Source organism: Neodiprion fabricii, chromosome 5 (genome assembly GCF_021155785.1).
Source record: "Neodiprion fabricii isolate iyNeoFabr1 chromosome 5, iyNeoFabr1.1, whole genome shotgun sequence".
In the NCBI taxonomy this organism is placed as follows: Eukaryota; Metazoa; Arthropoda; class Insecta; order Hymenoptera; family Diprionidae; genus Neodiprion; species Neodiprion fabricii.
Window position 1 is genome coordinate 26089167 of NC_060243.1, and position 19871 is coordinate 26109037.

The window sequence follows — 19871 nt, forward strand, 5'->3', positions numbered from 1 at the left end:
CGCCGCCACCGACCGGAGCCCTTCGCCACTCCGGCGCCGTACGGCTGCGTACGACGAGCAGGTGTACATGGAGGGTCCCCACTACCCACTTGCCTTTCTAAGTGTTTATGCTAATTATCAGCAATGCGAATGCACCGATTCACCGACCGCGGCATAAGTGCTTGTCGGAAAACTTGTCACAACGCTCGTTGCTGAAAGCATGCTGTCATGAGGGGAAAATGCTTGTCACAGAGTTCCGAGTTGGATTAGAATTGTGATGCCACCTAGTTACACTCCGTTGAAACATTTTTCAGTGGTGAGGTTATGGGGCGAGAAACTTTGGTACGAAAATTTTGTACTGTTACCGACCTATAAGTGCTTACACTTTTCGTATTGAAATAATGTTTAATATATTGAATTATAGAATTTTTAGGGGTGCAGACTTCTGCGCCGATTGTGAGTGATGATGTATTTCTTTCAATCACTTCAATAAATCGATATATCTACGAATGAAAATTGATTCGATACTATAATTTTGGATATAATTCAGACAGTGCAAGCTATTCAGTTACCGACAATGTCCGTAACGGACCATTAAACATTTTTATAAAATAACGTCACATGTTGGAACTGTGATTAGTTCAACCAGGTTTTGGAAGCTTCTAGTTTTACCGTTGAGAAATTATGATAACCTTGTAAAATGCAAATATAATGTAAATACGGATTTCACAAATCTACAATTCTAATAGAATGGTGAAATGAAGGTGACGCCTCACATTGCATACAGCGCATGAAACTGTAAAGTTAAAAAAAAGTGCCGCGCGTTGGTAAATTTGATCGTTTCAATACTTTAAATATTTGTTATAAAAATGCCTAATACTGATAACAGAATACACAGTTCAAACATGTTCTCCGTTGTGGAATTTTATTCGCTTTAAAAACACGGCAGGATAAAATAAATACCTAACCCTATCCAGTATACGGTTTTGAGAAAAATCCGACAAGTACGGATAAGTGGTGTAATTTTGAATTCTCGCGACTCGCGGCTGCGTTCAAGATTGACCGGAAAGAGTCAACAGCCACCAGTGCTGCCATCTGTTCCACTCTCTCTTTCATCGCCGTTCACGTTAATCGGCGTCAGTTTCTTTTTCCGGTGTGTCAAAATGGTAAGATGGTCAACATATTTTGTACGCTCCACGTAATCCCTTCGCATCTGTTAAATACGGGATAATGATGACTTGTGCATAAAGTGATCCTGTAGGAGGTGTATTAATAAAATGGATTTTCTGCATAGGGTATCGACATCAACCATAAACATGACCGTAAGGTTCGGCGAACCGAGCCCAAGTCGCAGGACGTGTATCTCAGGCTTCTCGTCAAGGTATTTATGCTTTCACCTACTTGAACATTTCACTTCTTCTCATTATTTGCCTGCATCAATTCAAAAACACCTCCAAACTTCGAAATTTTCAACGCTGATAGGTTTTTTTACATCAGATCTTTCAGCTTTCAAGCTGTGCTAGGTTAGGTTAAGTTTCAATTGGTTGACCGTTTCACGGCTGTTTACTCCTTGCCGAAAACACGTGTTCAAAACCAACTTTTGAAGCGATCCAATTCAAGAATTGCACATTTCTACAATTTTCCGTAAACAAACTTATTTATCGATTGCGTGCCAACGCCAATATGATATCCGATTTGTCTGTCAGAAAATTCTATTTTTTTTTTTTGCAAACTAACCTTCAGCAGTTGTGTGGTTGTTATGTTCCACTCTGTCGAGCTGTTTTCTGGTTTGTTTCCACATTTTTGATGTTTCGCATTATCTTAGGTGGTCGCAACACTGTGACTATGTTATATCTGACTTCATATAAGACAGTAGGTCCTGACAACCGTGATCGGACTGCTATGTATTACTACTGCTTGTATTCTAAATTTTCACTACGTTTAATGTGGTACTTATCACATTTGATGAAACCCAAAAGACAAGTAAATAAAGAAAGAAAATTATCATTTCTTGTTGAGTAAATGTAATAAATTGAGTACCATCATAATTGCATGTGATAATAAAGGTTATAACAGTAAAAAGATGTACACATATAGCAGATTTCTATTGAAAAGAGACCCGATATTATTTGAAAAATGAGAGATGTATCATTTCGTATTTGCTTGCAGCGTTGATGGTAAATTATGTATTATATGATCCGATGTTTGAAAAAATTAAATTTCATCATGGTGACGTCAATTATTACAAAAAAGTATATCTAAAACTTGTTGCGAACTGCACTCTGTGTCAGTTTATTCATAAGCTGGTTCAATTTGAACGTTCGCTAGAGAAAACGAAGGAATCGATTTTCCTATTCAGACTTTTGGCTTCCTGTTGTCAAAAGTTCCTTATAAAGGTCGATACAAATTGTAAGTTTTTTTTTTTGTAATTCAATTGCTGAAATGCAATATATTACCAAATGGACCATGCTGATAGTTTCGTGCAATATCCTTTCGCAGTTGTACCGCTTCTTGGCCAGGCGTACTACTTCCAAGTTCAATAAGATCATCCTCAAGCGTTTGTTTATGAGCAAAATCAACCGTCCGCCGATTTCACTGGCTCGCATTATCAGGTTCATGAAGAAGGAGGGTCGTGCTAACCGAATCGCAGTCATCGTTGGAACTGTCACTGATGATGCCAGAATTTTGGAAGTACCCAAATTGACGGTAAACTGATATTTTTTCGATTCAATTCTTGGTGATAAATTTGTTAATTTGCAGGCAATCCATGTTTCGACATTATTTTTCATCTTTTTTGTTGTTATTGTTCTAAGTTAGTTATCGCGATTTAATATTCAATTCTCTGTTTCTGAGTTTTCTTCAAAATTCGTACTATTACGTTAATCCGATACAATTTTAACAGAAAATCCCTTTATTCAGGACTTTTGCAGGATCTCGTTCGAAAAGAATAGCTGCCCGTTGTAATTGCGCAGAATACCGAACTGTAATTTATAATCTATCATTTACTTGGCCCTCATTAAATTCGGTCAATTTCGGTAGGTTTGCGCACTCCGTGTTACTGCAAAAGCGCGAGGACGTATCTTGAAGGCTGGCGGAGAGTTGATAACTTTTGATCAACTGGCGCTACGTTCACCGACTGGAAAGAACACAGTTTTGATGCAGGGACGCAGGAATGCTCGTGAAGCAGTCAAACACTTCGGGCCAGCACCCGGAGTGCCACATTCTCACACTAAGCCACTTGTACGCTCAAAGGGACGTAAGTTTGAACGTGCCAGGGGACGTAGGCGTAGCTGCGGTTACAAGAAGTAAACCATCCTACTTCGCCGTCGTTTTTTTTTCGCCATCAGTACACGACGTTTACGTATAGATATTCATTTAATACTTCAATACCTTGATTGTGTATCGATTGTGTTGTACTTTGGTACAAAGGAATGGTGCGAAATAAATGTCGGTATTTAAAAACTAACAAACCTGCGGTTTTTTGTATTATTAATTCCTCATTTACCTTCCAATATTTTGATACAATTTTATTCATCAATTCTTGTAACTATTTCTATTACTGGTTAAAACTTAACAAGTACCTTAAAATCTTAAAATCTCGCCATCAGCTTCGCTCGTTTATTTATGATCCGGCAGGATTCTGGCCAAAAATAAATTCATTAAATCATCATTCCGCACTTGTAAGCACGCATTTCAAATGGGGTATAAACAATTTTGGAACAAAGGAAATGAAAAAATGGTGTTATTGTTAGACTGACCGCTTCGGGTGTTTCAGTGGCCTCTGTTTGTCCTTCCGGGTTCTCTTCCCCTTCAAGGTTCTCTTCATCGTCAGACGGCACTTCTTCAACGAGACCTGGAGCCGGAAAGTAAACCGCAGTTTCGTCGACGGCCTTTTCGGGGCTCTCGCTAACGTGATAAGGTCCGATCCCCGCAAAAGCCAAAAAAGATTCGCTGTCTATCTTTTTAACGACGCAAACGAATACTTCGTACCTAAAACATCGTTGTTCAGCCCACTATTGATCGATGCTTCACGGTTTTAACTATCAGTTTCAATTCTCATTGTACAAATTTCGGAAGTCTGTTAGTAGTGACATTTGTGAAAACGGGAAGGAACCAAATTTTAATCGTAATTCAGTTTAACAGGAGTTTCGTAAATTTCAATCGAACCTCGTGAAATTTGCAACATCTATTTGTTATCTTTCCAGTTTCGTTGAAATTTGTAGGGTAGGAAAGACTTTCGAATTGAGCACTGATTGCTTTTCAGCCGAATCAATTGCTACGGAAAAAGGAGAAGAAAAATCTACTGTTTCGCTGAATTTCACTCCAGGATATAGAATGAGTTTGGTAATTAACAAACCCCGTTCGCTCCTCGACCTTTTCCTCGTACTCTTCGATGGACATGGCAATGCGTTTAGCCTCCGGCGGTTTGTCGCGTTCAAAAACACCGAAGTTGATTAAATCGGATTTGTAGTTGCTCAGGATCATCTTGATGTCGTTCTTTTTCGTACTGTCGTATTTGAACACAATCACCGGTGGCCGAGACATTTCGTGTTCGAACTGTACAAAACAAACTCATTAGATATCAATAACAACGATGACGTGCTAACACGAATCTGCACTCAATCTCCGATCAAAACCATCGAATGAACGGATGACATCCATCCTAAACATTAATTGAAAACAACGATATTCGGCACGATTTTCAAAAATCTTAGTAATCGTCGCGGTCCCTTTGCTCACCGGATAATTTTTCTCGACGTAGTTTCGAAATATGACTTGAAAAACGGTGGCTTTGCTTCGAGAATTTGGCGGGGCCCAAACGACGGGGTAAATATCGTCCTTCGAAGGTGGTGTAAAAGCGGGTCGATGGCGCTCGCCGAAACTAGAATAAAGCGAATAGTAATTTACATATGTAATTAGACGCAATGACACGATTAAAGAATAAAATTTCTTATCGAGAGAGAGTTGGAATGACCGAATAAAAAGACGGCTAGTGAAAATGGTGGGAAGGACAAATCTTGAAGAGCAACGCTGATACATTACCAGCCTTCCATCGGAAGTTTATCAGGTTTGGGCAGCGACGGTTCACCGAACAGAATGTTCAGCAGATACTTTTCAACGTCCATCTCCAACTTTTTATCGCTGATTTTCAGTCGCATGCACATACATTTTCCATCGAGCAAAAATTTCCTCGCAGTTTCCGTCATTTCGTAATCTGACTGTAAAAATTAGCGGTACAGAAGTAGGTCGAACGGATGCTCGTTGGGTTTTGTTTACCTCCTTGAGCATATCGTTGATCATCGTTTCGTCCAATTGCTTTCTAAACTCCTCAGCTATCTTGTAATTTTCGGGTAGTAATTCTTCGATAAGTTCCATGTACGGTGGGCTGGATTTTTTATCCCTCCTGTGAAATTCTTCGTCCTTAAATACCCACGGATAAAGTATCAGGCACGTTTCCTTTGCCAGTGAAGTTGTATAATGCGTCATTTCAGCTTCGTATTTTGCCTTTATCTCAGCCTCTGTTATCGTACATAGTGATGACGTTTTTAAATATAGTTACCAAATCAGTTGCAATGATTAATTTTAGAAAAATTATCTGGGTTTAATATGCTGTACCTTCTTGAGCCCTTTTCGCAGCCTCTTTGGCCAGTCTCGTCTCTTCAAGAATCCTCAACCTCTTCTCTTCTTCTGGACTTCGTTCAGTCACTTCCATTGAGAATCTAAAACATATATTTTTGTCACAAAGTGTGTCGGTTTTTTATTAATATGACGACGTAGGGATAAAGAATGAATTCCATAGAAGACAAATGGCGAGAAACTCACTCGGGAGGATCTCCGGTCTGCAATCTTTGCAACTCCTCATTCAAGACTCTCTGAAGTTCCGGGCAGTTGGCTCCGAAGAGTAAATTGATCATTCGTCCATTCTGAAATTTGTAAAAACACGGAGAACGTCGATCAGTGGATACGTAAAACATCGCGAATGCTTCACGGACGGCAAGGAATGTTTTTATCCTCTCAAAGAATCGTATGAAAATCAAATCATTCGTGAGGCCTTCTATAAAATGTACATAAATTCATGAAATGAAATCGCATTCTTTCTCTTAACTGCAATAATTTTCATCAAATCAAAGCGTTAACTCACGTGGAGAAACATCCATGTAGGCTCGCTCTTTCCCCTAAAACGTTCGAGATCCTTGATATGGTCACATTTTGCCTGAAAATAAAGACTAGAAATCATGCGAGCATCGAATGAATTAGACAGTCCTTACGAAACTTTTGCGGATTTCAAAGTTTGTACTTTCTCTGTTTTTAAAAATTTCTCTGTTTTATTTTCGTGCGACCGCCATGGAATCATGATTATATCGTGACGATATCCGTGCCAAATTGATTATTTCAAAAATAATTACAACAGCGTAGCTGAGCAAGTCTCCGCCGATTTCCATCTTGACCTTTTTCAAGAGACTTATCATCCCTGAGCAGGGTCCGCTCCATCCGGAATAAACATCGACCACTGAAAACAATCACGGAATATCCGATTCAGTTCAAAGTATTTGATAAAAATTAATGGGGAAGAATTTTGTAACGATCAGCCGACCTACGAGCCCTTTTCTCTCCAATATCTTGGACCAGTCGTCATCCGTGTTGACTTCCGTCTGCAAAGCAGTCGGTGTGCTTTTCTTTGCCATTCGTCGGGCGGCGCTGATTCCACCCTTAGATGAAGAAAAGTTTTTTTTATAATCTTCATAATTTAGGTAAAAAAATTGTCATCTCTAGTATAATCTCGACAATTGTTCAGTGAGGAATATATTACGTGCGCAAGCGTTTGTTCCGCACAGACAATCTGCTCTAAATTCTATTTGAAATTTTGCAAGATTTTGTTTTAACATTTGGGGTGTAAGTTTTGGTAATCGAAGAACACGCTGATTATCTTGTGGTTTGGTTAAATTTTTTATTCGTATACGAATATTGAAGAATACGATATTATCAACTGGTCAGACGTTAAAACGTTCACAGCTTCAAACAGGAGGAATTCATTGCAGTGTAATAATACGTCGAATTGCTTCTCTACGCAGAAATAAATCTGACACGATTCAAACGATATGCAATCAAGAAACATGACAAGTATACAGAAACGAATGTATAAAATATCACCCTTTTTCGGCCCAGCATTTTCTTGTGTTTATCGATGGTAGCTTGGATTTATCGAAGATGAAGTGTACTTTGTAATGTTGGGATGAAAAGAGCAGAGGGATGAGCGAAGAGACGCGATAATTCGAGGCGGAATAACACAGCTGAGAAATCTGCCCCGAACGATAGTCGAGTATAAACTGCAGCTTTAAGGGCTTACAACAAAAGCTGTATAATTCTGATGTACTACGGGGACATCGCGACATCGAGGAAACACGCGAAGCCTTTGCTTGCGAGCATTAGCAAACTTCGGCTGTACTCATACAAACGCGAAATAATTATTGTACACCGAGAAGAGAAGAGAAGAGAAGAGAAGGGCGCTGGAAGTCGACTTCGGTGAATTCAGAGCCACGTTTATTGCCGACAACCCCTTAATTACATAATGGGACAAGTAATTCATGTCGTTTCGCTATAAATTGCACGGCGGACGGTGATTCCGATCTCAAGAAAAAGTAGCAGAAGAAAGAAAAGGGAATATAAATCGTTCTTAAAAAATGTAACATCAGCGTTGAAAAAGTTGGCTTGAATTTGACTGATTAGAATTTAATTTAAAGAGTTTTTCCTAAATATGGAAGATAAAAAATTTTAAACTCTTAAAAGTTATATGAAGAAGCTTCAGATGTTACTATAACGTCAACTTGTAAGAAAGTTCTTAGGGTGTTTTCGGTGTTTTACAGACATTGGACAAACAGTGAAATTAAATAAGTTGCAGAATTTCAAACACGATCGTAAACGTTTTGTCCTGTGAAATTAACCCCGTTGAAAAATTTGACTTTGATATGATTTAGATTGCACAAAATTCTCAGCTGCAACACGTCGCAGAATATTGTCGCGAAGTATATTTTGTTAATTGGGAGGATCGTAAAATCCGTCGAACAATGTACGGGGGAAAGTGGATGTAATAATAGAGATAAATCTATACCGAAAACGGTAAGCTGTAAATCACGAACGGCAGGGAAAGTTCCGGATTATATTCGGTTCACGATTTCGCGGTTTTGTATATACATCATGTTTTAGGATCGCTTCCGTTTATACGTATATGTATAATAATATTACGTTCTCTGTGACGAAAATGAGTAACAGTCCCGTTTCTAATCTATATCGTATAAAACTTTTCCCTGAGAATGTCTCTTTACAAACAATTACCCGGAAGACATTTTATCTGTGGAATTCGGAGCCGTAAGTCCAATAAATGTATCCGAGTTTTTCTCGTTGGTAAATTCTTGTAGTAATTACGTAACCTTGGAAATTCTTGTGCGTCACCAATGTTTTTCAATTACGTTTTTTGTCGTTTTTTAATCGATTTATCTCAGTCCTTGTAAAAGTTCAGTGAGTAGACTCGTTTTCTTCTATTTGCAAGAAAAAAAAAATCGGAGGACGGAAACACAGACATGGTATTTTTTTTAATTGGAAAGTCTTATTTATAATTCGTTTTAGAAGTATAGATTTTTTATCGCTCTCAAGAACTTGAAATTCGTCCAAAGTTTCGAACCGTCGTCATCGAAATTGTTTGAAAAAGTTTTATTTCTTCTTTCTACATTGTTTTGTGGTCTTTTTACTCGTAGATCTAAATCAATCGGCAACAAGAAATACCAATTACATACTTTCGAAGTATTAAAAAGTAGTCTTTGCAAAAATGTAATTATTTTTACACTGTAATATTCGTGTTAAATTGCAGGTTGGTAGCGATGTTAAGAATGATAAGTTTGAGGGGTGAAAATCTGTGTGGAAGAAATGATGTATTAATTTTTTGTATTTTTCAAATACATCGATTCTAAGTATATAAAGTTTTCCTTCTTCAATTCTACTGCAGTAAACCTTGAGGTTTGTTTTACACGGCAAGTTTCCTCCGCAGAGGCCAGCTGAATATTTGCATTGAAAACTAAAAAATGCGGAAACTGTAGGAGAAGCCTAAATACCTATGAATACCACTGGCTGTATCTGTTTATTATGCGGTAGGGTTTCAGGGACAATCGTTTGAAATACGTATATACCTACAAGAGAATGATTCTCGTATAACTATACATCGTATAATACGTATTAGGTATATAGTGAAATACGTTAAATTTACCAAAGGATTATTATCGAACTATCATTTCAACATTATAGACTACCATTTTCCTTTCTGCTTTGATGTGCCTTTATTGAATCAAACACGACATCTGATCAATATGTGTTGTATAATATTTGTATGTTCTGTGCAAATACGAATTTTCGATTAATTGACTTTTGTTTTTTCCTGTGCTTGAACCGAATAAGAAAATCGTGTACCTATTAACGTTGCTTGTATTACAAAACGTGCAGATAAGATTGGAGAAAAGTGTATTTATCGCATATGTTTACTAATTTCATTCCCTGTCCTTTGATAAACCCACCAGAAAATCCATGGTTGCAAGGTTGTTTTGATCGAAGTCAAGTCAGTCCAAATAATATAATGATCGATGATTAATGTTATATCGAACCGTGTATTAATACGTTAAAAATCAACTATCATTATTATCACTATTATTACGTAATGATTTCTTTTCAATACAATTTTATTCACGAATTGACTGGAATTGAAAATACAAAAATTTCGTATTAGGTGTGACTGATCTTCACGATGGCACCACCATGTGTCAACTATTCTCAGCCTTCGAGAATCGCTCGTATATAAATATAAAATCACCGCATATGTCGAACATATATTGTGTATACGTTTGTATCGATATTATATGTACATATATGTACATTCGTAGTGTGTGTCTATAAAATAACGTGCGATTCGAGCCCTGACGTGCAACGACGTGACTAAAACTTCACGGATCCCCTTGGAAATTATTCTAGCTGTGATTAGACAGATTCATCGATTACCGAAAAAATTTAAGAGGTATAAAAAGAAAAAAAATTCTTTCTTCTTTGTTCTCAAATTTTTGCTTAAACGACCAGTTATCTGTACCTATTGAATAATTGCGTGAAATGTTTTGCCTGCGATTTATAGTATATAAAAAAGTAGGTTTCTAAAGCCAGGTAAAAAAGTAACTTAACTATTCTAACTAGTGCTGCCCGATTAATCGATTAATCGATGATTTCGGTTAATCGTCATTCCAATTAATCGATTAATCGACGATTCAAAGCTGCCCCATAATAATTCTGCAGGTCAATCGGTACATGAATCGAAACCGTCGATTAATCCATTAATTGGGATAAAGATTAATCGAAGCTGCCGATTAATCGTTTAAAAATAATAGGTAAATATGTAAAACAGAAAAATAACGTTAATTCAGAATTGAACTGTTCTGAGAAATAAATAGAAATTTGAAGGAATACGAAGTTATATGATACAGAGTCAGAAGGAAATTCGGGCCCTGGTCGACTACGCGACTGGGATATAAATCACAGTGAGAAAATATGGGCTGCGCGAAAAGCGATAAATTTGACATATCGCATCACGCATTGCGCGAATACACGAAACTGTGACAGGTATAAACGCTCGAACACCATCGGCGTCAATATTTCTTGAATATTCCGGTACCGAGTTACCTAGCTGTGTGTAAGTGTGACAATAAATTGGCGTCGTCCTTGGGAGACAAAAATGAAATCGCCGTCGAGGACGAGGCGAAATTGCTACACGCTCGTCGCTCACTTCCGGTACGGAAATCGCAAACAGGATTAGATCGCAGCTGTGAACCCGCAGCGAATTGATATACATGTAACGTGTAAGATATTACGAAGGTATTTGTGCCTCGGCTAAGGTGAAAACAAAAGTTATTTTTGTACTGAAATACTTTTTACAATAATCTGTATAAGAACATGTAGAACATTTTGCGAAGAAGTTTTTATTTATCGTTTATCGTGGAAAAGTTGGAGCGATTCCTTATCGTTAGATTAAAATATTCGTTTCTTAAACACGAGATTTTTGCTCTGCACGTTTCCAGGTGAAATTGCTATTTTTTCTTATTTTTAACATGTGATTGAACGCGGAGTATTTTTACAATTAATATGTAATGTAATCATTCCTTGTATTTGGATTTGAAGAAATTACTCTCGGCCTCTTTATTCAACCGCTTTCTTGATTGCTTGCAATTCTCTTATAATTACTTCGATAATTGAATTTGCGTGCATCACGTTAACGGTATACGGTAATATTTATTGCTGTGAGATTAATCGATTAATCGTTTTTCCGATTAATTTCGATTAATCGACGGTTTCGATTCATATACCGATTGGCCTGCAGAATTACTATGCGGGACTTCGATTAATAGATTAATCGAAATCGTCGATTAATTAGAAAACCGATCAGTCGATTAGCACTAATAATATTATTATCGTTAGAAGAAATATCTGCTAAACCATCGTCAAATTTTAGAATAATGGCAAAAAAAAACACTGGTGTTATAATGGAAAATTTAGAACCGATTATGATGGCAATCAATTAATCGCAGACATAAAGAAATAAAATTCACCCAGTTTTCATAGAATTTTCCAAAAATTTTATATATTACCAAAAACCATCATTATTTTGACTGCCTGAAAATTATAAGCAATATTCTGTGATCAGAATAAATTACCGATATTTTTTTTGTAACAGTGTACGAAAATTTGAAATATCGATAATATTCCAGGTTTAATTATAAGATAAAAATGTTACTTTCGTTCCAACATTCCTTGTTTTCGTCATCAAGCTTGAAGAAACAAATTACGATTCGTTTCTGCATGTTGTTTTATTTTTTTAAACATCAAAACCGACTTTATCGATTCTCGTTACTCCCACAGCAGCATAATTGCATGATTTACTGCAAATTCGTGCATATGACAGGCTTGTTTGCACACGCAGTAGGAAACTTCTTTGATTTGTCAATGGCAGGTAAAATTCACTACCAAAGACTAACAGAATAGAAAAAAAAAACACATACACACACACACACACATCAAGGAAGAACTGCGTTATTTGTATGCCACAAGTGTGTATGATGATGACAATGATCGAAAAAAATTGTATTACGTACGTGTAATGTGAGGGAGAAATATATCCGTGTAAAAAGACGAGTATTTACTCGTTGCCATTGGATACGCGTATTTCGAGGAGCAAATACCTGCGTCAAGTAGTGTAATCGACAAATTGGTGTATATACTCCCTGTATAAGTCCGGTCTAATTTGGTAAATATTTAGGGATGATTATACGTATTTCGGATAAGTTTGAAATTTTTCTGCGTGGCAAGAGTTTTTATTTTCCAGGAATATAATTTCAGGCGACTTGCATGATGTATGGTAAAGATAGGAAGTTAATAATTGCAATAATTCTTAGGTAACTATATATCACGAAACCCTGAAAAAAGTTATAACTGCAGTGCGGTCGACTTTTGCAGCGGTTTCGTTAGTTAGTAAAAATGGCTTTGGCATATAACTTACAGACGCATAATAGCTGTAATATTAATTTCACGACAGCAGTATAAGGGATTAATTGTTGTATTATTACACATTGATGTTAGAAAAAATTCGTTTCTTCTTAGCTATGTGACAAAAATAAATGCACACGGTAAACGATCAATTCCGTTACAAACTGGCACTACAGAATGCGCGGTCAATAATTTAATGAAAACGAATATCAGAGTGTACTCTGATAAAAATCATAAACATTCGGAAATGGAGAACACATATTGGTTTTGAAATGATTAATTGTCATTTAGCTGTCTCGCGTATTTACAATATTCCGAGAAAATTGTAAATATGGAAACTGAAAATTTCCCATCTGCTGAAGAATACTGTTGAATCATATAATCAGAAATACTTGGTAACTAAAAAACTCTTGGATAAAAATTTCAAAAAGAAACCCGCAACTCGCCCATGTACAGGAAATTGTAGTCACGCATGCCGCAAAGGTTGCATATCATAGGCAACACATGTATATGAGCCTGCATGTAGGCAAGTATAGTTACACATGTGTGAGATCGTTGCCCAGAGAGAAGATACGACAAGTATCTTTTTTTCGGCATTACAACATGATTTTTCCAACCGAAATAATGTCGGTGTTGATTATCGATACACATAGACCGATTCGGAACTAAATTCTCTTCCAGACGATATCTTGAAATTTGCCAAAATCGACTGCAAAGTTTTTGTCGCCTGAAGAAGTGTTGTTTCAATTAATGGCGCGTGTCGTTTGTTCGTCAAATCGCCGCTGCTCGTCGCGCCGACCATCCCATTTCTTTACACCATAGACTTATAGAGTCTATGGCTTACTTCATCCCATGTGCTGATATTTTGCGGTGTTCGACTTACCGTGTGTTGTGTTCAGTTGCGTTGACTGTCGATTAAAGAATATCTTCGGTCAACGTGTGTCGTGCTCCGACGAAAGTGCGTGAATAGTGCAAAAGATAAACGCATGCCGGCACAAAGTACCGTTGCCGTATAATTTCTGTGTTTGAAAAAAGGTAGTTTCAAAAGACGTGTGAAATTTTTCAAGCTTAGACGACGCACACGATTTAACCTCAAAACGTCCTCAAAATGGTAAGTCGTCGTTTGTTTTGCTCCTTGTCTGTAACTTTGTCAACACTTCTTCACGGGACGTCATTTTCTTATAAATTCTACCATCTGTTCTTCATCCCCTTCATTCTTCTGTTTGCTTTCAGTCTCTTTGGAAGTTTTTTTTTCTTGTGTATTCGAAGAGTAATCCGGATACAAAGTTGGGTAAAAAATAATCTCATATTACTAAAAGAAGAGAGAGAAAGAGATTGAAAACAGTATACACGGAATAAAATTCTTAATATTAAGTATTCTTGCTTAGACTGATGACTAACGAATCTCGGATTTTGAAAACCTGATTCCTTTTGTTGAGGAATAAAATACCGATGAACAATAATAGATAATATGCATCTCAACTCGGACACATTTTAAAAAGATTTGAGGATCTATATTATTACTACCTGAAAAACTACAAGTCTTGTTTATATGGCAAAATATATTAATAGGAGGTGCTTTCAGATAGTACAGCTAATAAACTGAACAATTTGATGTTTAGTAAAAGCGTGCGTGCCACAAAAATTACAGAGTTACGTGATTTCATCAAACTTATTGATATCCCTAAATCCTGTGGAATCAAATAATTTGTTTTTATATGAAATGTATATATTAGAAATGTGTTTAAAATCTTTGCCAACGGATTTAAATATACCACACTTGCGTAAATTCTGTGTCTTGTATCTTTCTGTTTGAAACGTCCAAGTGAGAACTTCACTTATAGGAAATAGAGTTGAATCGGAAAGAACGAAACAGGAGAATTCTTATCAAGGATGATTTCTTGCGTAATTGAGCCATCTGAAAAAGCATGCCAATCCTGACGAATGAAAACATATGTGACCTCATTGGTAGAGAGTCTTTTGTCATCGGTCATTGCAACAATGGGTGGTAACCGAGTGACGAGAGAAGCAATGGTTTGGTTGAGTTTTGGAGATACGTCGCTGTAGCAAAACCAGAAATTGTAACACCCTCCCAAATATTCAGAATTTGTACTAAATAACTTGCGGTTAATACGCGATTTAAAGTAAAGTTTATTCGAGTTTGAAAGGCTACCGTTTTCTGCACTCATCACTGATACCAAACAAATCCTCTCAATTTTGAGAAGAATATTAATATGTTTTCGCACAGCAACACTAAATTGACAACTAAGTTTCATTTTACAGAATTCACAGGTAAATTACAGCCCTTCTTTGCTTTCTCATTGTTTGATTTCAATTTATTTTTTTTACGTATCAATTCAAACTCTGATTATTCTATCGTTTCAAACCGTGTGTGCTGTAATTACAGTTCTTGTTTTGATGTGCGTCAAATTTGTATTCAGTTTCTCGTTTTGCAAGATATGATATCACTTAATAATGACTTTTAATTTAAAAACTACAAATTTAAGAAGCAAAAATCAGTCATATGTTATGTTCTTATTGTAAAATAGTGTCAAATCTCTTGCAGAATTGAATGTTTACGTATTATTATTGCAGGATCTAGATGGTGTTGCGCCTAGAACTTCGGAGCGCATTGTACGATCATGAAGACACCGACGGGAAAACAACTACAGAGAATCGAAAAGAAACGCAAAAAAATGGCCGCGCTTCTAGAGATCACCAAACTCAACGACAAAGATCGAGAAGCTAAGGCGCTAGCCCTGAAACAAGCGGTAGATGGCACAAATTTTGAACTAGTAGGTGAAATTCCTATTTACATGGTTGAAAAAGAATGTGAACGCTTTGTTTCCTTCACTCTTTGTTTTCACAATCTGTTTGACTCTTCTCTTAATTAGACGCAGGAGGAGACACTGACGAATCTATTGAGCGATCAAGAAACGAGCACTGAAGTCTCTAGCATCGAAAGTCTGAGCAGGAAAAGACCATGTACGAGAACGTTGGATGATGCTGCACAAGGAAGCACTAATTCTGAGCCGCCGACAACAGAGGTGGAAAGCAATGAGGAACCTGATCCCCTTGCCAACAAAAAACCTAGGTATTTTTTAATTTTACTCAAAAACTGATAATATGCATTGCGTGCAAAACTGTAACATCATGGCATCTCTAAATGTTTAGAATTCTGTTAAGAAATAGCTTCACAGAAAAAAACAAGAGGATTCCTTGCTGTTCTTATAAGGACTCGCAACTTTATATATTGTTTTATTTTATTTTTATTTTATTCTGAGAGAGTCGTTCAGAGCGATTTGGTTTACCGGGATTTTGTGTTTCGATAGATTGAGTGGCGAAGAGTACGCCAACCTGAAGCAAGAGCTGAAGGAAAGAAAACAGCGGTTGAAAGTGATCCCTCGATTCCGTTTGAAAAACGTTGGGGAAAATGCAAGTCTAAATTTCAACGTCAAGGACGAAGATAGAATTCCAATATTTCTCAGCGACGTGCAACATCTTCTGATGTACTCTTTGCTCGGTCACCACTCTCCGTATTTGCCGGCCAGATGGTGTTTGCTTGAAAAGTATAACAAGGTACAAATTTACGTTCTTGTTTTCATGTCATCAATATTGCGAGCATTGAAAGTCTTACGCAAAGAAAAATGCTGGACGTATTTTGTTACGAAATTTATATGTGAAACCTACTTTCTAATTTTAATGTCAGCGAATTTTTATACAGGTAGCCCATACGGTTGTTCTCGTAGTCGAAGGACTGTCGTTGTATCATTTCAGTGCCTATGAGTCTATATTCACTAACATAACGACGAACCTGACACATCAACTCGAACTGGTCACTCCAGCTGTGTACGGAGGATCGATCGTCGAGGAGTTGGCTGCCGTCCCCCTCACAGGCACTCAAAGTGATAGACTGATCAAACGTTAGTATAAAAAACCTAGTTCCAAACTTTGAAAGTAATGAATAACATGCAAAACGTGGATCGCATTCTCGAATCTCATGCTTTTACATCGTTTGAGGCTCGTTTAAATTTGAATTTATCGCAAATGCCAGTGAATTGGCTGGTTTCAGAGTTTGGATCACTGGAAGCTGCTTTGCAGAGTACCGGTGATCTAGTCAAGCTGTTGAAAACAGTGTTTCCAATGCAAGCTGCAGATAAGCTCGGTGTCGGGGATAAATCTTTCAAGGTTCACCAAAACTTGCCTGTCACCGACAAGTTCCCAAGAACTCAGCTCCTCTTGTCTCCGTGGCAATTAGTAGAAGAAAATTATCCGCTGCCACTGAAAGGCGAGTTAGCGAGAAAGTAAGGATCATTTGAAGAAAATCAACTGTATTTTTACTACCGTTAGGCTTATCAGTTTATTTGATGTCCAATTTCTCGGTGTACGTCACATGGATAAATTATATAGATGTTCGTTGGTATATACCGTAATTGACAAAAACAACGAATGTCACAAGAGTCGGCCAGACCTTTTTTTGCCTTTGCCAAATTTCAGATTGATATTTTGAATGTTGATGGTCTGAAATGCTCTGGTTTTGCATAAAAAATGCGTGTATATACCTGTACTCAAAGCTTACAACGTTTACTTTTTTTTTATTGTAGATATGAGGACTACATTTTAACAAAGGATATGTATGTCGAGGCTACTCCAAGATCTCCAATGTTTGGTTTGGATTGTGAGATGTGTAGAACAACGACTGGTTTACTTGAGCTAACTAGGATATCTATCGTGGATGAAAGAATGAATGTAAGTTTGAGTATCGACTGGAAATGAATTTGTTCAAAGTGTTCTAAATCGAAACGAAGTCAGCGTCAACTAGACTGTATCTGTAACTTGTATCTCTTAGATTATCTATGAAACGCTGGTAAAACCGGCGAATGAGATTACCGATTATCTCACTCGGTACAGTGGGATCACAAAAGAGCTTCTCCACAATGTCACAACAACTTTAGTAGAGGTGCAGAATGCTTTGAGGGAAATATTACCACCGGACGCTATTCTAGTGGGACAAAGTTTAAATTCTGATCTTCACACTCTCAAGATGATGCATCCTTACATCATCGACACATCTGTGATATACAATATCACTGGGGACAGGTAAATCCGTACGAAATTCGCAAGTATATTTTTCCATAATCTTGAAGTTCGGAAATTTGTTTCGATTTCATTTGATAAGCGATCATATTTCATGAATGATTTCATAGATAAGATGCTTTGCTCTGGGTCATAGTAACAGTTAACAAATAATAGTTATTCAATGATTTACACAGGTATAGAAAAACCAAACTCCAAACATTAGCGCGAGAGTTTCTCGATGAAAGAATCCAGGAAGGACGACGAGGACATTGTCCCTCCGAGGACTCAAGGGCTTCACTGAAGTTGGCACAGCTGAAATTGGCGAACAGTCTCGATTTTGGTGATGCGGTACTGGTCGGTCAGAAGAATATGGAAATTCTGAAAATGAATGCGGAGAAAAGGAAATCCTTTAAAGTCATAGACAGAATGGAGCTGAGAAACTACGCAACGTCAATTTTCAACCATGTTACCAAAGACAAAAAGACAGCGGCTATCATTGGTACCGAAGACGTGATGAATGAGTATTCTAGGTATCTCAAAAATTCATCTTTGAGCATCATGGATGATCAGAACTTCGACACAACCGATCAGGTTAGTCTGCAAACAAAATTAACGGGTCGAACTGTTCATTTGTCGATATGAGCTTTTACAAAACTCTATGAATTTATGCATCAGTTTCCTAGCATTTTAAAACATGGCACAAAATCATGTGCAGTACTTCATTAAATTCGATACAGGTAGTATCCCGGAGTTTCATAAAAGCAGACGAAAATTGATGACATCTATAGATTCATGAGTATTCTAAAATTGTAATGAAACTTCATAAAATCGTGTTAGAACTACCTAGTTGCGATATAATTTTATACATCTTTCTGTGATGTCACTAAAATTGATTAAATCTGAGTAAAGTTGCTTATAAGATTCGATGAATATACGGATGTTTCGCAAAATGTGAAATATTTTTCTGAAATCTCATGCTGTTTCATAGAATATCACGATCTTGCACGAGTTTCTGTATAATCTCAGCAATCAAATACTCTGATGTTTTACAAAGCGCCACCGAATTTCTCAAAACTCAACGAAATCCCTCCATGTGAGGTAATGTAGAAGAATTTCGAAAAACAATAAAATCGTATGAAGTTCTTTGTACTTCAATTGATGTCGAAATCGCATAATCAAAGACTTCAAACGGATCTGGCAAAACTTCTATATTGTGAGTGAAGAAAACTTTGTGCATCGCATGAATACGGAAAAATTATCATCTCTGCAACGACTGAGGATTGAAACACGAGAGCAACTTGAAGAGTCTCTCAAAATTTTTCTCCTTGTTTACAATTAAAGGATATACGTATATCACTTGAAAAACGCGTTTTGAAAAAAAAAAAATTGAATGTCCTTCTTCACGTTTTTCTTCTTAGGTGCGTCTTGTAGTTGCTGAGAACAATAAGCACGCGGTATCTCGAGCCTCGAACGTGTTGATGGAGCACGCCTTAACTCTTTGCCACCTACGGATCACGGAGGATCAATTAAAGAGCGAGAAGATAGAGAAAACTTTTAGAACAGTGAATAAATGGATGCAGAAGCTCTGGCAGCACATGGCGATCCACGGTCTAAGCTGCGTTGTGTTTGGGGGTCAAAACAACGCTGCCAACGGAGCCTGTTTCCTTGATATAAAGAAGGATGTAACAGTAATCGGGCCTTAGTCAATTTTCTCAGTGCGTGTCTCTCCAGTCTCTAAAACAGTGATTATATAGTGAAAATGGGATGAAAAAAAAAAAACAAAAATACAAAATACAAAGTCAAACAAAACAATGGCGTTGTTTGATGATAGCTGTGACACCGAATCTGCGCCTGTTATGTAACAAGAATACCAGCTGCTACACGGCGACATAATTTCAAATAATCAAGATGGGAGTAGTGTTGACATGTCGCTCTCATTTTGATATATTTATGTTTGCTAGCAATGTACAGACAAATGTGTTGTCAATAAACATTTTATATTATTGTTTATTAGCTTCATTTTGTATGGTTCGACAATTCAACGACTTCTGTTATTCGTTGAAAGTATTTTTTGTTTTTCTTCTTTTTTCTGTACATAAACATTGAAAACTATATTATAATACCTAGTTAATTATATCTATATTCAAATCTAATGATATATATATATACTAATTGCCCACAAACTCTCGACGGTTAAATTTGCGACCGTTCTTCAGGCTTCTAACTCGTCTCTTCTACCGTCCGAG

General features: G+C 37.1%; 3 protein-coding genes across 9 annotated transcripts; 2 read left to right on the forward strand and 1 right to left on the reverse strand.

The window, feature by feature from the left end:
* The first annotated feature begins 948 nt into the window (after positions 1-948).
* LOC124183242 (60S ribosomal protein L18) lies at positions 949-3445 on the forward strand. The gene is made up of 4 exons (XM_046571479.1): positions 949-1145; positions 1274-1360; positions 2479-2685; positions 3019-3445. Exons 1-4 carry the CDS (start codon positions 1143-1145, stop codon positions 3286-3288), a joined length of 567 nt encoding a protein of 188 aa, XP_046427435.1. The 5' UTR covers positions 949-1142; the 3' UTR covers positions 3289-3445.
* A 30-nt stretch (positions 3446-3475) lies between these two features.
* Positions 3476-7369, reverse strand: LOC124183233 (thioredoxin-like protein 1). 2 transcript variants are annotated; one of them, XM_046571440.1, is made up of 12 exons: positions 7132-7369; positions 6575-6689; positions 6387-6490; positions 6122-6193; positions 5803-5903; positions 5596-5699; positions 5257-5498; positions 5023-5198; positions 4720-4861; positions 4337-4536; positions 3738-3969; positions 3476-3619 (listed from the first exon to the last, which is right to left on the reverse strand). In XM_046571440.1, exons 1-12 carry the CDS (start codon positions 7147-7149, stop codon positions 3602-3604), a joined length of 1524 nt encoding a protein of 507 aa, XP_046427396.1. In that variant the 5' UTR covers positions 7150-7369; the 3' UTR covers positions 3476-3601. The 2 variants fall into 2 exon arrangements, with proteins under 2 accessions (XP_046427396.1, XP_046427397.1); XM_046571441.1 differs by lacking the exon at positions 7132-7369 and having other exon boundaries at positions 6579-6640.
* Positions 7370-13371: 6002 nt separating this feature from the next.
* LOC124183229 (small RNA degrading nuclease 5) lies at positions 13372-19635 on the forward strand. Of its 6 annotated transcripts, none has more exons than XM_046571430.1 (10): positions 13372-13657; positions 15139-15341; positions 15441-15640; positions 15879-16125; positions 16271-16469; positions 16601-16850; positions 17151-17295; positions 17396-17646; positions 17820-18216; positions 19044-19635. In XM_046571430.1, exons 2-10 carry the CDS (start codon positions 15189-15191, stop codon positions 19326-19328), a joined length of 2127 nt encoding a protein of 708 aa, XP_046427386.1. In that variant the 5' UTR covers positions 13372-13657; positions 15139-15188; the 3' UTR covers positions 19329-19635. The 6 variants fall into 6 exon arrangements, with proteins under 6 accessions (XP_046427386.1, XP_046427384.1, XP_046427390.1 ...); XM_046571428.1 differs by having other exon boundaries at positions 15142-15341; XM_046571434.1 differs by having other exon boundaries at positions 15142-15317.
* Positions 19636-19871: the final 236 nt, after the last annotated feature.

Coding starts and splice junctions, on each gene's coding strand:
- LOC124183242 (XM_046571479.1), top strand. Junction 1,361..2,478: donor ATCTCAGGCTTCTCGTCAAG/GTATTTATGCTT, acceptor ATCCTTTCGCAG/TTGTACCGCTTCTTGGCCAG. Junction 2,686..3,018: donor TGGAAGTACCCAAATTGACG/GTAAACTGATAT, acceptor CAATTTCGGTAG/GTTTGCGCACTCCGTGTTAC.
- LOC124183233 (XM_046571440.1), bottom strand. Junction 5,904..6,121: donor CTACATGGATGTTTCTCCAC/GTGAGTTAACGC, acceptor TACAAATTTCAG/AATGGACGAATGATCAATTT. Junction 5,199..5,256: donor TCAACGATATGCTCAAGGAG/GTAAACAAAACC, acceptor TAATTTTTACAG/TCAGATTACGAAATGACGGA.
- LOC124183229 (XM_046571430.1), top strand. CDS start 15,189: ATGAAGACACCGACGGGAAAACAACTACAGAGAATCGAAAAGAAACGC. Junction 15,342..15,440: donor ATGGCACAAATTTTGAACTA/GTAGGTGAAATT, acceptor TCTCTTAATTAG/ACGCAGGAGGAGACACTGAC. Junction 18,217..19,043: donor ACTTCGACACAACCGATCAG/GTTAGTCTGCAA, acceptor TTTTCTTCTTAG/GTGCGTCTTGTAGTTGCTGA.